The 16440-nt window shown below is 56.6% G+C and overlaps 1 protein-coding gene across 2 annotated transcripts; it reads right to left on the reverse strand.

Moving 5' to 3' along the window:
* Positions 1 to 805: 805 nt before the first annotated feature.
* LOC128795161 (G-protein coupled receptor 12-like) lies at positions 806 to 14381 on the reverse strand. 2 transcript variants are annotated; one of them, XM_053955719.1, is made up of 7 exons: positions 14150 to 14381; positions 13181 to 13361; positions 9523 to 9786; positions 4859 to 4975; positions 3382 to 3753; positions 3011 to 3236; positions 806 to 2138 (listed from the first exon to the last, which is right to left on the reverse strand). In XM_053955719.1, the coding sequence occupies exon 7, from the start codon at positions 2134 to 2136 to the stop codon at positions 1090 to 1092; it is 1047 nt and encodes a 348-aa protein (XP_053811694.1). In that variant the 5' UTR covers positions 2137 to 2138; positions 3011 to 3236; positions 3382 to 3753; positions 4859 to 4975; positions 9523 to 9786; positions 13181 to 13361; positions 14150 to 14381; the 3' UTR covers positions 806 to 1089. The 2 variants fall into 2 exon arrangements, with proteins under 2 accessions (XP_053811694.1, XP_053811695.1); XM_053955720.1 differs by lacking the exons at positions 3011 to 3236; positions 3382 to 3753; positions 4859 to 4975; ... (1 more) ...; positions 13181 to 13361; positions 14150 to 14381 and adding an exon at positions 2452 to 2791.
* Between the last annotated feature and the right edge of the window lie 2059 nt (positions 14382 to 16440).

Consider the following 16440-nt stretch of genomic DNA (forward strand, 5'->3'; position numbering starts at 1 on the left):
AAAACCCCACCCCATGTAAACAACTCGTGTGGAAGGGGGGAAAGCAGCACCCCATTGCCCAGCTGGACAAGGAGAGCCCTTCCTTGGCCTCCCAGACTTTGGGGTGCGGGGCACCCCAGCTGCCCTCACCACCCCCACACCGCCAACCCTGCCCCTGTCACATTTTCGGGGGTGGGGAGGTGGGGGGAAAGGAGGGAACGGATTCCCTGGGTGCCCCCATCCCTGCCACAGCCCGAACAAGCCACACCTAAAGTGTCTTTCTCCCCGCAAAGTGCTTCTCAAAGCACAGAGACACAGGAATGTCGCGGCAGTCCCCGTGTCCCTCCTGCCGCGGCCCCCCCGGCCGGAGCTCTCCTCCCCCGCGGTGCTGAACGCGGCTCCCCCATTATTGCATAGCATCGCAGGCCCTGATTTCAGGGGGATGGGCACAGCCACCCCACGCGTGGGGACCAGCCCCGCCGGGGGGGACGCGACACCTCCCTCCCCGCTCCCCCGCTCCTGTGGCCTTTCCATGGGATGTGCCCCGAGGCTTGGGACCACCCGGATGGGGCCCGCTGCTCCCCTGGCTCCTTACCCCGAGAGCAGACAAACGCCATCGTGCGAGGATCCTTTTTCTTTGCTTTTTCTTTTCTTTTCTTTTCTTTTCTTTTCTTTTCTTTTCTTTTCTTTTCTTTTCTTTTCTTTTCTTTTCTTTTCTTTTCTTTTCTTTTCTTTTCTTTTCTTTTCTTTTCTTTTCTTTTCTTTTCTTTTCTTTTCTTTTCTTTTCTTTTCTTTTCTTTTTTTTTTTTTTTTTTTTTTTTTTTTTTTTTTGTGTTTTTAAATAAAAAATAAAATGTGTAAGAAAATAACATTTCTAAAGGAAACCATTATCATTCTACTCTCTCTCTCTCTCTCTCTCTCTTTCCTTTTCTCTCTCTCTCTTTTTTTTTTTTTTTTTTTTTTTTTTTTCCCTCTTTTTGGCCATCTTTCCATGGAACGAGATGTGCTGACCGGGGAAGGGACTCCTCCCGGTAGGAGACAATAACGACAGAGGGGAAAAAGAGAAGGAGCAGGAGAGCCAGGGAGCACCTCTGGCTCCGTGCTCAGTCCTCACACGTCGCTGGATGTCCTTGGTCTGGAGGAGAACGTGGAAGGGATGCACCCGCAGCAGGCCAGCCAGAGCGACTTCTGGATGTCCGGGTTTCTGAAGGCATAAATGATGGGGTTGATGAGCGAGTTGCAGGTGGCGGGCAGTGCCAGCGAGTAGGTGTACACCGCGGGGTAGCTGGAATCGGCCACCAGGGAGTAGATGGCGAAGGGGATCCAGCACAGGGCGAAGGTGCCGAGGATGAGCGACAGCGTGGAGAGCCCTTTGCGGGTGGAGGTGGCCTGCGCCGTGGCGATGAACTGGTGCTGCACGGCGATCTGCTGGGCGTGCCGGAAGGCGATCTTGCAGATCTGCAGGTAGAGCTGCATCATGAGGGCGAAGAGGAGCAGGAAGGTGACGGCCAGCACGGCCGCATTGTCCTTGGTGACGGGCCGCAGGATGCTGCAGGAGCTCTGGTCCCGCAGGCAGTTCCAGCCCAGGAGGGGCAGCAGCCCCACGCCCAGGCACAGCAGCCACATCAGCAGCACCATGGCGCAGGTGAAGCCCAGCGTGCGCTCGCTGTGGTAGGTGAGCGCGTTGTACAGCGACAGGTAGCGGTCCACGGTGATGGCCAGGAGGCTGCAGACGGAGGCGGAGAAGGCGGCCAGCAGCAGCCCCGCCGCCGCCAGCTCCGCCGCCTCGCTGGGCGGCCGCAGCAGGTAGCGCACGGCGAAGTTGGCCACCAGCCCCAGCCCGGCCAGCAGGTCGGCCAGCGCCAGGCTGCCGATCAGCAGGAACATGGGCGCCCGCAGGCTCGGCGTGTAGAACAGCACGGCCAGCACCAGCGCGTTCTCCCCCGCCACCGCCGTGCCCGTGGCGCACAGCGCGATGTCCCAGGGGCTCACGGACCCCGCGGCCGCGGCCCCGCCGCCCGGCGCCGCCGTGCCCGGCCCGGCCGCCGCCGCCGAGGGCCAGGCTGGGGGCTCCGAGGCGTTGCCGAGCCCCGGGAGCCGCTGCTGCTGCGGCTGCGGCGGCCACGGCTCCCCCATGGCGGCGGGGCCGTGCAGCATCGCTGGGGAGAGAGGGAGAAGGGGGCGGTGAGGGACGGACCCCGAGTCCCCGGAGAGCCGCCGAGCCCCGCGCTCAGCCCGCGCAGCGCCGCGCCGAGCCCGCACCTCGAACCTCGCCGGAGCCGCGCCAAGCCGGGGGAGAACCTCACCGAGCCTGCCCCGCGTTCCGGAGCCCCCCGCCCCGGGACACCGCGCCCCGCACCGGGCCGCCCCCGCTCGCCGCATTCCCGCCCGCTCCCCCCCAGCCCGACTGCAGCTTCCCTGGGATCGAGCTCCCCCATCCCCGGTTCGCCGTACCCCCCGCCCCACACGCACCCCTGGCCACTATCTCCCGCCGGGCTGAGGCCGAGCACAACTCATCACCCCGCTGCCCGCAGCCGCCTCCATGCGCTCGGCTCCATGCAGGGTCCGCAGCCACTGCGCACCCGGCGAGGAACCGGCCGCCCCCTCCTCCTCCTCCTCCCCTCCCCTCCCCGGGGCACGGCCACCTTTGCTACCTATTTATAGCGCAACCCCTCAGCCCCCCCCCTCCCGCAGCCCTTTCTTTTTTGCGTGCAGTGAGTAAAAATAAACACTATTAATAGGCCAGCGCCTGTATGCGGAGCCGCTGATGGAAGGAGAAGGCGGCGGCAAGGAACAGCCTGCGTTAAGTTTCTCCTTCCTCCCTGCCTTTCCCTCCTTTGGAAAAGGCCGGCACAAGATGCTCCCGGCCGGCGGCAACATCCTGCCCTTGCCCGGCGGAGTAAATCCCCCCGGCCGGGCTGGGCAGCCGAGGTGTGAAGGTCGGGGCTGTGCCCGCAGCCCGCTGCCATCCCCCGCCGCCACCATCGCCCCTTCCCGCATGCAGCCGCGACGCCGGGGGTTGTTGTTTTACCTGGTTTTAATGCTCGAGGATCAGCTTGCTCCCCCAACCCCGTTTTTATTTTTTTCCTTGCCGGTCCTTCCAGCCCTTGGTGCGAAGCCTCATTCCTCGGCGAGCATCGCTAATAGCGTTGGCAGAGAGCTGGCATCGACTTGCACTTAATATTCCTGCCCCATTGGATCTGCTGATAAATCTCAACTCTGACGTCAAAGTCTTCACTTATATTCATGATCCAAGTCTGTGAATCAGAGCCGCTGTGATCAGAATAACAACAAGGCTGGCTCCCCGCTCCACATCCCCTTCCACACCCGCAGGCACGCGGGGGGTGCGCGCACCCGCCCCGCCGCTCGTTCATTCATCAGCCTCCCGCCACCCCGACGCACCTCCCCAAGGTCGGGGCTCGCTGCACCTGCGTCCTGCGGATGCAGCTTGGGCAGCGGCCAGGCTCGGGCGCCTCTCAGGGTTTATTTTTACCGCTTGTGCCGAGGGACGCGCGGATGAAAAGGGAGGGCGGCGATCCGGCGCGGCGCGGCTCCGGTGCCGCGCTCCTCAAGGACAATGTCCGGGACAGCGGCACCGGCCCCCTGCGCCTCCGGGACGCGGCGGCTGAGGCTGCTCGGGGATCCTGTGCGGCCAGGCCGGGGCAGGGGCATCCCTCCACAGGGAAACACTGCGTCCCGGAGCCTTCGCCCCACACGGGCTTCCCTCCAGCCAGCGAAAAGCTGGGATGAAGAGGATCTCACTGGAATTGGGACCTGCGCAAGGACGCTGAGTATGGGGGTCTGTCCCCCTCACCGCAGCACCCCACCCATCCCCAGATCTTCCTCCCCGACCGTTTAGGAAAGGAACAGCCTGGAAAGGAACAAATCCCAAAGACACGGTTATTTTTCCAGCTATAAATGGCTCCGTGATTCATCTTGGGAGCGGGATCATCAAAGCAGGGATGCTCAGCTCCTGGATCCACAGGATTTCAGCTACACCTTTCTCCCCTTTTTCCTACGGGTTTCATAACACTCTAGCTTCCCTCTTTCATCCCCCTCTCTCTTCCAGGCTGGAGCTTTGAGGCGCAGCCAGCTCAGCGCTGGGAAGCATTTCCAGCTCCTGATGTGCAGAGATATTTAGGTGAATAGCAGCGATTCTGGCTGAACCCAGCCGCCCCAATTTGGAGCATCTGGGTTGCAAATCAGGCCGAGCCCCATCCCAGGGGATGGGAATCGTCATCTACCTGGGGCCGCCGGGCGCGTGACCGAGCGCCGCGAGCCGAGCGGCAGCGCAAGGGGCGGAGGAAACCCGAGCGCGGAGCTGAATGAATTCGCTCCCGCTCCCGGCAATTACGCACGGCCCGGGGGAGGGGAGGCGGCTGAGGAGCTCTGCCCGGCTCCCCTCGGCAGCGGCGCCTGCCGGGACGGGGGTGCGGGACGCGTCCTGCAAGGAGCGCTGGCGGCAGAGGGGATGCGCCGGCCGGGCGTGGTGGTCTGTGGGGTCAGAGCCCACCCAGGACGGGCCACGAGCGCTGCAGGGCTGAGCAGGGATGTCCCCGCCGTCCCCAGCCCGCGGGCACCAGATGCGGCCGGCAGCAAGGCTGAGCGAGGACGGGCGCACGCAGCACGCACCAGTGACCCGGTCTGGCCCTTGTCCCCTGGAGCTGCCCCTGGCACGGACACGCACGCTCCAGAGCGTCCCGGCTGATCCCAAACCCCGTGGGCTCGCTGCAGCTGCCTTGGCCCTCCTGCTCCGCCTAGCATCCCACCCTTCCTGCCCTCTTCCTGCAGAGCCCCTCAAACACCCGGCACTTCCCACCTCCAGTTCCTCCCCTCGACATCCCACCACAAATTTGCCACAATCCCGGGATGTTTTTACCTTGTCCTACAGAAACACCAGTCCCTGGTAGGTGCTCCCCCTCTTGGCTCCAGAAGTGCTCCTTTCCATACACACATCCCAGTGGATTTCAGCCGGTGCTGGGAGCCGCTTGTCCTCCTGCCCAGGGAAGAGCAGCCCCATGTCTCCAATGAGTTTTTTGGGGGGTTTCACCTGTGCAAGGGGGTGCAGTGGATTGGCAAAGCACCGGCTAGGGTACCCCAAGAATGCTGAGATTTTCTGCTGACAAAAATGACGTTATCTGGCCCCTTTTAAACCAGGGCTCGCTGCCCCCAGAGCAGCCCTGTTGCACATGAGAGGATGGGCCACTGCACACCCTGTTTTCAAGGCTTGACAATCTACTTTTTGAAGTTGTATTCAATGTTCTGAGCTCCCTGAGTAGCTGCAAGACCATTCTGGTAATATTCATATATGAGATATGCTTTATCTGTATTTTAAATACAGACTCAATGAGAGGAGCTAAGATCTAAGCAAAGACACAAGCCTGACACTAATTACAGAGCAAGGGGGCACCATCCTCACCTGGGAATGCTGTTCATCATGGAAAAAGTCTCCCACCTTCATTCCCCATCATCCTCCTTGGATTTTGGCCCTTGGGAGAAAGCTCAGTGCTGAGCAAGGCAGCTTTTCCTGTGGCACTGCCCTGTGGGGGTGCTGGGTGCTCCCAGCCCACAGCAAGGCTTGACCTGGGGCTCATCCTCCCTTAGAATTTGTGCTTTTCTGGTTAAAACAAGTGGGTGACAAGTTAAAACCGGGGTGGCAATCACTAATGATGTGGCTGTCACAGGCCCAGCCCACTGGGAACCAAAGCTGGAACAAGGGCTGCTGTTTAAGGGCACACTGGTGGTACAGAGGATTAACCACAATTCCAATTCTCCATCATTTTTACCTCCACAAGCATTAAAATCAGCTTTTCATCTTTTCTTTAGGAAAACATCATCACCATCCAGCATCCCATCAGCTTTTCCCACCCTGGTTCCCACTGCTGTGGGAGCATCCTGTGGCTGAGCTGACAAATCCATGAGCTCACTGCCCTGTGACCCCCGAGCCAGGCCCAAAGCCACGCCTCTGGAACATTCCCCCACATTTTATTTATCTTGGTGTCTTTTCCGCAGAGAGCGGATCCAGCCTCATCCCAACACCTCCCTTGTTCCCTGTTACTCCAACGGTGCTTGAGGAGCTCTAAGCAGGAAAAGCACAGCTATAATTAGCAGTGCTGACTAATCAGGGTGGCAAACAAGCTCTCGGAGCCCGCCAGCCTCCCCAAAACGGGGCCGTCGGGGGCTGCGCTGCTGGGAGCGCGTGAAGCCCTACATTCAAAGGCTTTGCATAATTCTTGGTGGAAATGAGGCCATTTTCTCACTGCTGCCACTGGAAAGATGGGAATTCTCCTAGAGCTGCTCCAGCTGCAGCATCCCAGCCTGGTGGGAAGAACCAGGGCTCCGTGGTGGGTTGGGGTGGTTGAGGTGCGGATGACAAAGCCAGGCACTGGAGGAGTTGGAGGCTGGCAGGAAGGAGTGTGGCTGATAAAATGATCCACCTCTGTGGAAAAGCAGCTGATTTGCCTGATTTGCCTGAAAAGCCTCTCTTCAGGTGGCTGAAGTGGGCCCCTTCCAGGTCCTGGCTTGCAAGGGTGCTCTCTGCCATCCCCCTGCAGCAGCACTGCTGCAATCCTGACTTCACCTCTTGGAGAGCCACGGGCAGATCTTTGGCTCTCCCAGCAGCAGGGAACACCTCCCTGCCCCCAGGTAAGCTCTCTCTGGGCTGTGCAGCCAGGGGACAGTGGGGACACCGTGTCCCACTGCCTTCTTGCTGTTACACATGCAGGGAACATTCCCCACTTAGGGGGACAGTGCCTGGCTGTGCCAGGAGGGAGGGAGCAATTCCAAGGCTCACTCTGACTTCTCCTCCTGATTCCCACAAACAAACACTCAGGCCAAGCCAGGGGGAGGATTTTTGCTCCTTCCATCAGTGATATCATCCCCACACGATGGTTTTGTTCCAAGTCCTTTCCCGAGCCAGAGGGACACGATTTGGAGCACCTTTGCTGGCACATGCTGTGTCACCATATGTCACTGAGCAGGGCTTCTGAGAAAAGTTTTTTTTTTTTTTTTCCCAAAAGAAAGGTTTTTGCACTGTGTTTTACTCCTTCTCCCAAGCTGTTTGTGCTGCTCTGGCCGGGTGCCTCATCAGGAGTGACTGTTTCCCTAAACTGCTATTCAGCCATAGGGAACACTGGGAGCATGCAAAATATTCGGCAAAATATGAGTGTAGTAATTAATAATTAACAATAACCCAATTTACCTGACGTGGCATGGAGGTAAGCAAAGTTTTCTAGGGGTTTGGATGGGGAAAAATAGGAAAGATCTTTTAAAAAACTAGAAAATCTGGAGGTTTTTGCATTCGAGTGCTGGGCAGTTCTCCCTCCCTGCTGTGCCCCTGCCACCTGCTGCCACCAATGTGAGTTTTCCAAAACCAGGCTTGGAGTGAGCAGCTCCAGAGCACCAAACCCTGGAGTCACAGCAGAGAAGCAGCTCTGAGCACCAGGATGGTCTTGGCTCTGTGTAGAAAAGCCCTCAGCTGCTCCGAGCCAAGGACACACCAGCACCAACAGGAATACAGAGGCACTGAGTGTGGGATCCATGCAGGGATGGATTTGCTGCTCCATTCAATCCCTGAACCCCCTGATGATCCCTCCTGGGGGATTGGCATGGGGGAACACGAGGCAGCCCACTCCCCTGGGGGGAAACCCCCCTGTGGTGGCACTGGAAGCACCTCCAGCGTCCCCAGCTCCCTTCCCGCTGGGCAGGAAGGACATTGGCTTCCAGAAATCCTGGGGAACAAATTCCCAGCTTTGAAGTGGAGCACAAGCAGCTCAACACCCCCACATTTGTCCTCTCCATTTATTGTTTTTAACTCAAGCTTCTGATATTTAAACAGGATCCTGTGTGGAGTCACAGCACTGGGCTCCCCTCCTGAGCACGGGCACATTCCCGGGAATTCGGCTGGGGAACCACAATGCCTGGATCCAGAGCCCTGCTCTCCAAGATTGGGTGGGTGAGAACATCACCCAGAAAAGGTCACAGCTGCTGGCTGGGAGTGAAATCATTTGTATAAAGCAAGTGCTTGGCTTGGAAAAAATCTGTTTACTTAAAGAGAGCCATGAGTGGGGCATGCCAGCAACGTAGTCACATCCCAACCCTCAGCCTGAGCCATACCCACCTGGATTTTGGGGGTGGGGGGGGGGGTGGAAGTGTTTTTCCCTCTCTAGGCATTGCAATTTCTCCTTCAGCACCACTGTCCAGAGCTGTCTCAGCACTCGGGGATTCCCCCAGGATAAAAGAGCCATTTCCAGGAGTGTGAACACCCAGCCAGAGTGGAGAGCTGCTAAACATCCTGGGAATGTGCCTTCTCCATCCTCCGGGCTGGGGTTTAAAGCAGGGAGGTTCTCTGGTCCCACAAGAATTCCCTCTGCTCTGGGGGTTTCACCCCAGAGCTGTGCTGGGCCTCTCCCCCTGGCTTGGCTGAGAAACATCCTCCCCCCAGACCCCCACGGATGAATTCATGGCAAAAAGGCACCTGGAGGAGGGAATGGGAAAAGCAGCAACATGGAAAACCCTCCAAATTCTTTAAAACCGCCGAATTTGAGGGGATTGGGGGAGATGAAAGCAGCAGGATGGATGGGGAGGATGAGACCCAGAACTGCACCTTCTCACCCAGTTTTGAGCTATTTCCCTGGGGTTTTTCTGATTTTTTTTTCCTCCTGAAAGGTCAGCTCTCTTGTCAGAGCTCGAAGTCACAAGCACCATCCCTGACACGAGTGTAATCGTGTTTGATGAGTCACTTGTTCAACAGGAAGAGGCTGCTGGTTGCTATAGGGATGGCAGCAGAGGGGAGAGGATCCCTCCCTTACCCCGATCAAACAGAAAAACGCAACAATTCCGAGCCAAACTCTCCTTTGCTGTAACTTTTTGGCACAGTTTGGTATCCTGGCCACAGGCAGGTCCCTGAGCACGGGACATCCTGAAGTCTGGGGACATCACAGGGCTGGGCAGAGACGAGGGAGGGGTCTGGATGAGCGCTGGGCTTGGGCACCACGGGGGACTGGGAGCTTTGGGGTGACAGAAGGAGACCCTGCTGAGCTCCCCACCCCTCCTCAAGGCTTTTCCCTCTATCGAAGGGAGTCACAGCACTCCCGAGAGTGCCTGATCCCTCTGCAGCGGAGCTACTGCCCTGTTTGGAAAGGTGAGATCTGCACCGGGCTGGGGGAGCCGTGCCTGCTGTCACCTTTGGAAATGAGGCCACCGGGTCACCGAGGACACTCGCCAATGTCACCGTGACCCATCTCCTCCCGGCTCGGTAACTGCCAGTCTTCATTCCCCGGGTTTCAGCACCCCCAGCCCGCAGCCAGGCTCCTCCCAGGGCTGCTCTGTCCCTCCCTGCACCCCTCGTTTCCCCTTCCCCTCTCCCGTGCTGGGCTGGGAGATTCATCCCCAGATTCACACCTGGAGGAGGCTCCCGGCCGCTTTTACAGGGACATGGTGGGAGAATTCTGCCAGGCCCATCCCTGCAGACCCTCGGGAACCCCCCAGACGCTGCTGTGCCCCGGGATACCCCAAGCTCCTCATTAGGGAATCGTTAATTACCTCGCCATTGTTCCTTGACACTTTGTGCAGCTAAGTTTAGCTCTGTTGCTCCTGGCAGGGATGCAGTTTGCCCACTCGCACTTCTTCCTGTGGATCAGGAGAATTTGGTGCCCCTTCGTGACGGGGAGGAGAGAGGGAAGAAACCTCCAGCCTTCAGCTGTGCTCTGCGAAAGTGTTTTGTTTGAAGGGGTTTAAGAGATCCTTATTGTGCTCCCAGCAGCTCTGGGTTTCAGAGAGGAGCATCTTCTCCTCTCCACAAATCTACTGAGAAAAATAAAAGGTAGGAAAAATAAGAAGATGGCACTGGGAGAGACCCAGACCTCCGTAGGGGCATGATGGTTTTGGGTGCTCTGGTGCCACAGTGGCACAGGCAGCACTGGGGAAGGCTCTGTCCCACCACCTCCGTCCTCTCCAAGCCACCTCGGCCCCGCCAAACCCGACCTGGCAAATTCCCCAGGCATTTTGGGAGTTCCTCACGCGGGCAACACCACGCCCATGGAGGGGGGAGTACTGGAATTCCCTCTGCTCCATGAATGCCCTCGTGCTTCACGGGGTGTCTGTGCCCAAATCTGCCTCGTTGGGTGCCTGAGTTCCCCAAATCTTGCCCTGTTGGGTCCCTGCATCCCAAATCCTCCTTGTAGAGTACCAACCCCCCAGATCCTGCCTCAGCGAGTCCCTGACCCCCAAATCCCGTTCTGCTGTCTCCCTGCACCCCAAGGTGCACAACCCCAACCCTGGGGAAGGGAGAGATTCTCCATGGCCACCCAACTAAATTATCACAGCCCCATGCTTAATTAAATCCCACTCGAAATCATCCACTTTGGGATAATCCGAGGCCAGGTGGCTCTTTCAACGAGGAAAAAAACCCGTTTTTCCCATCAGGTGTTTCTTGAGGCACACCAAAGGCTCTTTCAGCAGCGCAGCAGCAGAGGCGCTCCCGGGGCGGGGCTGCTGGAGCCGAAGGTCGGCTCCGCATACGGATTCACGCCGGGACACCGCGGGCAAGCGAGCACACGGCTATTTTTAGCTGCGTGGCTTTTTAAGAGAACAAAAACCCCATCCAGAATAAACATCGCGGGGATATTGGGAAAAATAAACCAAGGTCAAGTTGCCGGTCCTTGGGAGCGCCCGTTGGAGCATCCCTGAATCCTCAGGCACTGCAGCCCGACCCCCAGCCCTGGCTCACGGGAAATTTAGGGGAATGTCAGAGATTTCACCCTAAGGCACAGGGTGTCGGCCTTTCCTGACCCTGTTAAACCGGGAACAGGGAGATCAGAGCATCCTCCCAGCGCATAGCTGGGTGCTGTGCCATTAATTAGTGCCTCAGCTCAATTAGTGCGTGGGGAAGGGGAGGGAAGCGAAGGCAGCGGGGTTGGTTTGCTGAGCACCCGGGGCAGGTGGGGTCACGGCCAGAACCCCCCCCGCCCTCAGCGGCCTGGCCTGGCCCTCGGGGGCTGTTTTGGGGTTGGAGCATCTCCACGGGCTGGGCTCCGTCCCTGTGCCCCAGCAGAGGCACCCCAAGGTGTCCCGTGAGCCCCCTCCTCCCCGGCACTGCACTTGGGCCAGGCAAATCCAGGGGGTGTTTTCCCCTCTAATCACAGCATTCTCATCCTCTAAACCTTTCAAGGTGTCACAACCCGGCAGGCAGAGCAGCACAGGGGGTGTGGGGCCTCGCCTCCCCTGCAGTGCAATCGGTGCCATGCCTGGCTCTGCTGCCCAGCCAGGAGGGAGTGCCAGGAGAAATGACCCCAGATCGGGGTGCTTGGGCTACCACGCGTACCCTGGCAAGGGGCAAAACCCCGGTGGGGAGCAGGGCTGTGTCTGGGTAGGGCAATCTGCTCAGAGGGGCAAATAAAAGAGAGTTAATGCACAACAAGAGCCGCTGGAAACTCCTCAGCCAACCCACCCCTCCATCTGCTGCTCCTGGCTCTGCACGGCTCTTGAGACACCCCAAGTGCTGCTGGAGTGAGGGAAACAGGGAAAAGAAGCAGCCCAGCTTCTCCCAGCACCTGAGGGAGAGGAGAAGCCCTGGAGCAGTGCTGGGGACTGCTCAGCAGTTTCCAAGTGGAACAAAACACTGAAGTATTTTACCTCAGCTGGACCAGCTGATGGGAAAGGGAGGGTTTTTACAGGTGTGGGTTGGACCTACACGGGTTTCACCATCCAGAGATTCTCTGGGATGCAGGGATGGAACTTCCCACCTGCCATACGGAACAGAGCTGCTGATGGTGCAACTGTGGCTGCCAAGGAGAGAGCAGGGTTCAAATCCATCAAAGATGCACAAGGGCAAGGGAGACCTCCCTAGACACCTCCCAGCAGGCTTGGAGGAAAACCAGGGTGGAAATGGATGGGATGAAACCCAAAGCAGGGTGACTCCCCATCCATGGAAGTAGTTGGATGGGGCTTGGTGCAAGCTGGGAGAGGGAAAGGTGTCCCTGTCCCTAGCACGGGGTGGAACGAGATGATCTTTAAGGTCCATTCCAAACCATTCCATGACGATTCCCTGATGCTAATCAACGGTGCAGAGATGGAGGAGGGCTCAGTGGGTCTGCAGAGCAGCTGCTCCGAGGTTTTGGGGGATCCCAGCTGCTCCCAGGAGCACTCGGAGCAGAGCCGGCTCCCTCCCAGCAGATCCACCAGCCCTGTTCTGCTGAGTGCCGAGATAAGATTGGTGTGGGTTCTCCAGGAGCTGTCACTCAGATCCCGCAGTTTGCTTCTCTCGGGACTGTGACTAACAGGCAAACCTTGAAACACGCCCGGGGAAGGTGCAGGGAGAGCGAATATTTCCCTTCCTCCCCGGTAAGGAAAAAAACCCAACTGCAGGAGCCACTTCGCAGCCTCAGAGAGCAGAAACACTCGGCAGAGCTCGAGGAGGGGTGAGGGAGCCGCCTCCCAGTCAGCCACAGCTCCTCCCAGTACTGGATACTGGGAGCCACTGCCAGGAGATGGGATCACCAGGATCACGGCTGGGATGCCACCACACAAAAAGTCCCCCCAGGCTCTTGTTTTTCCCTTCCCGTTTTCCCACTGCTCCCAGAGGATGCTCCTGCAGCTGCTGCCTCCCAGCACAGCCCTTTTGTCACACGGCTTTGTCCCCTCTCTGCTCCAAGCACGGACCCATCTCCCCTGCTCCCTGCTCCAATTCCGGAGCCCAGTACCACATCCCGCTCCTTTCCTGCGTTGTTTCGGAGAGGTTTGAGCTTTGGGGAGATATTTTTAGAAGATAATGCGCTTGCCAGCTCTCCCGGGAATCCTTCTGTCCCCGAGTCACTGCTCTAGGAGCACTTGGCTCAAACTGGGTGGAAACAGCATGGAGAAATTGGTTTTCCCAAATCCAGCAACCTCCTCCTGGTGGAAACATTAATAAAACCAAAGCTTGGCTTTTCTGCTGGGTCTGAGGTTCAAGAAATTCCATTTAAACCTGGGTTGAGGTTCAGTTTTATATCATCTATGAGAAACCAGGAGGAAAAAAAAAGTAAAATCCCCATTCATTTTTTCACTTTACTACTCCCTAGGGGTGAGTTAATGAAAACAATTCCATTTTGCTCTGTCTCCTGGCTTTAGACATCCCTTAATGCCCCTTCCTGCCTCACCAACCCACACCTGTGCCCACATCTCAGGGGACACCTGGCAGGAGGCTCTGGAAGGAGATGAGCACCTGGAGGTGTTGGGACTGTCCCTCCATCCCCATCAGCAGCAGGTTCCAGCTTTGCCTTGGCTCTTCCGTGCTGAAATGATGGCAGAGAATTCTGAAGGAATAAACTGGATGTTTTCCAGACTTGTGGCCTTTCGCTTGGAGAAATATTGTGACTCAAAATCAGAAAATGAGCAGTTAAATGCTAAAAAAAAAATAAAGAAAAATTAAAAAAGAGGACCTGGGGAGGATGGCCAAGAATAACCCTTTTCCCTGATCACCCCCACGTGGTGCCTCGTGCAATTCCCTGAGAATTTGCTGAGGAGGAGCCCAGGGTGTGAGGTGGGAGCAAAGGGACCTGGAGCAGTTTCCAAAGTGCAAATACTGAAGTATTTTACCTCAGCTGGACCAGCTGATGGGAAAGGGAGGATTTTTACAGGTGTGGGTTGGACCTACACGGGTTTCACCATCCAGAGATTCTCTGGGATGCAGGGATGGAACTTCCCACCTGCCCACGACCTGCAAGGACCCTGCTGTGCAGCTGATGCTTCCAAAATATCCAGAGCATTTAAAATCATCCAAAAGGACCAACAGACCCCAACTGTGGGGGATGCAAAGGAGTCCAGCCAAGGAGGTCTCACCAGGTCTGACATCTGAGTTCTCATCAATGTGAGATTCCTGGCTGAACACATTTCCCTGCTGGCTTTGAGTGGGGTTTATCCCACAAAGATCCCCAAGATAGCAGCCCTGTGGTCCCAAGTGCCTCTGGACACAGCTGGGCCTGCACAGCAGCACTGACAGATGGGATTTCCCTTCCTTTGGGGCATCCCAACCCCAGTCCCATCCCAACCCCAGTCCCATTCCCATCCCCATCCCCTACAGCACTTCCCTGCTTTCTGCCTGGCAATGATTTGCTGGAGTAGCTGTGGCTGCTCCTCAGAGAAGGAAACAAAAACACTTAATCGAGTGTTAATTAGGGCACTTAATCACTACCAAACTCAGCGCCTGCTGAACTCCACCTGCGATTTCATGGACACACAAACTTCAGCTTCATTTGGCCTCAGCCTCCCATGGGCTGGTGGGCAGCAGCAGCCCCAGATTCAGTCCAGCTCTTGATGGCTTGGCCCTTCTAATTCCAGGCCTTAAATCCGAGTAACTGTCTCTTTTCTACATTACAATTCTTCACATGATACGTTCTGCTAAAGCAGCTGACTCCAGTTAAAAACCACCTGGAAAACAAAATGAACTCTGCTAGGTCTGGGATGTTCTGGACCCCAAGCACAGCTCCCAAACCCCATCCTTGCCCTTTTGCCCTCCCCTCATGCTGCCTGGGACTTGGAAATCACCAGGGAAGACCCAGCTAGGACTACCTGAATAATTTTAATTGATTTTACACAAGCTGAAGTGTTGCAACCACTGCAGTGTTTTGTATTTGTGTTTGTTGTTTGTATTTAGGAGCTTTTAAAACAACTGACAACCACTAAATGCACTCATTATTAGCAACTCAAATATTTAACAGCCTGCTGCTGCTGCTGCTGTGTAATTAATTCATCCTTCCCTTCCCAGCTTTCCCTTTCCTGCGGGTGCAGAAACATCCCCCACACTGCAGCACATCCAAACAAGCACCACGAGGGAGGGAAGGGACCTTAAGGATCATCCCAATCCACCCTCTGCCATGGCAGGGACACCTTCCCCTATCCCGGGCTGCTCTAAATCCCATCCAGCCTGGCCTTGGGCACTGCCAGGGATCCAGGGGCAGCCACAGCTGCTCTGGGCACCCTGTGCCAGGGCCTGCCCACCCTCCCAGGGAGGAATTCCCTCCCAATATCCCATCTAAACTGCCCAGTGTCACTTCGAGGCCATTCATTCTGACACAAACGATGTGTAAAGATCAAAGCGTTTCCCTTTGCAGAACACAGGACAGGATGACCCTGGCACCACCTCACTGCCACTGCTTTGTCTCTAACCTTCCCTACCCTGAGCTCTCCCTCCCAGACTCCTCATCCCACCGGGATTCTGCTCTGGGACCACAGAGATTCGCCAGCTAGGCCGGGGTTTGCAGGAGCAGGAGGGAAGCAGAGCAGCAGCAGCCCCGAGGTAAATTAGTGCAGCAGAGCCAACGCCAGCAGCATTTTACACGTTGGGAATTAATTACGTTTCAGGGATTGTTTCCTTTTGCTAAATGCCCAGGCCCACAGTGGGAAGGTCTGACGTGTCTCAGGGGCCTTTCTCAGTCCATTTTCTTTCTTGTACCCATCAAATAGGATTTGTTTGAAGTATCTCCTAAACTGAGCTGGCACGGGGACTTTAAAAACTCCTGCTGGTACCCAGAACATGCTGAGCACCACCAGCAGGCCAGAGAGCACCTCTGTGCTGCGCCCCTGAGGGAAGAGCCTCCCCACCAATGCTGCAGGGTCTGTGGAATTTGAAGGAAAATATCATTTCACAGAGAAATAACAACCATGGGATGGTCTCCACCCTCGCTCCAGTAGAGGTTCTGGAGAAGAGCTGCAGTGACCAACCCAGCTCCCAAATCCCAGCTCCATCAGTCCTGCCCTAGTGGCACTCAGCTCAAACCACTCTGCTTTCAGCCCTTCTGGATTTGGTTGTTTTCTCCCAATTTCCAGGGAATGCTCTTCCTGCAAGTCCAACTCGTGTTCACTGGAGTTAAAATTAGCTCAATTTATTTATTTCTTGCTAAGGTGTGACCCAGCAGGATAAGGGCCAGACAGCATTTGGGATTTACAACGTGGTTTTACAGAGCAGCTGCCATCTTCCAATCTCCCCTGCTCCTACTGCATTGTATTCCCATCAATTCCTGCTCCCAGGAGCACAGCTGATCCAATTTTCCCTGTGCAAAGGTGAACTGCAGTGAACCACCACAAAATGAAAACCTGTCCTGCGATGAACCTCAACAGCTCCAAGCACAGGCTCCTGCTTTTGCCTTTAAATGTCTCTGTTCCAGATCAGTCAGATGATATTTGCAACCAAGTCTTAGGGAGCCCAACATGGGGGAAGAGGGAGAAGAAATCCCAGGGAAAGGCAGCAGCAGAGCTCCAGGGGGTGGTGGAGGGATGGAGGAACAGAGGCCCTGGGTAACCTCTCCTTGCTGTACCAGCATAGCAGTTAAAATCTGACACTGAATTATTCAATTCTCCTGCTCTGACCCATTCCTGCACAGGTTATAGGGATGCAAACACAGCAGGATCAGGATCCTCAGCCAGCCAGCAGGCTGGGAGAAGTTAAGGAGTGAAATTCAAGGAAAAACCTCTGGGTGCTGTGGG

Source organism: Vidua chalybeata, chromosome 14, assembly GCF_026979565.1.
Source record: "Vidua chalybeata isolate OUT-0048 chromosome 14, bVidCha1 merged haplotype, whole genome shotgun sequence".
Lineage (NCBI taxonomy): Eukaryota > Metazoa > Chordata > Aves > Passeriformes > Viduidae > Vidua > Vidua chalybeata.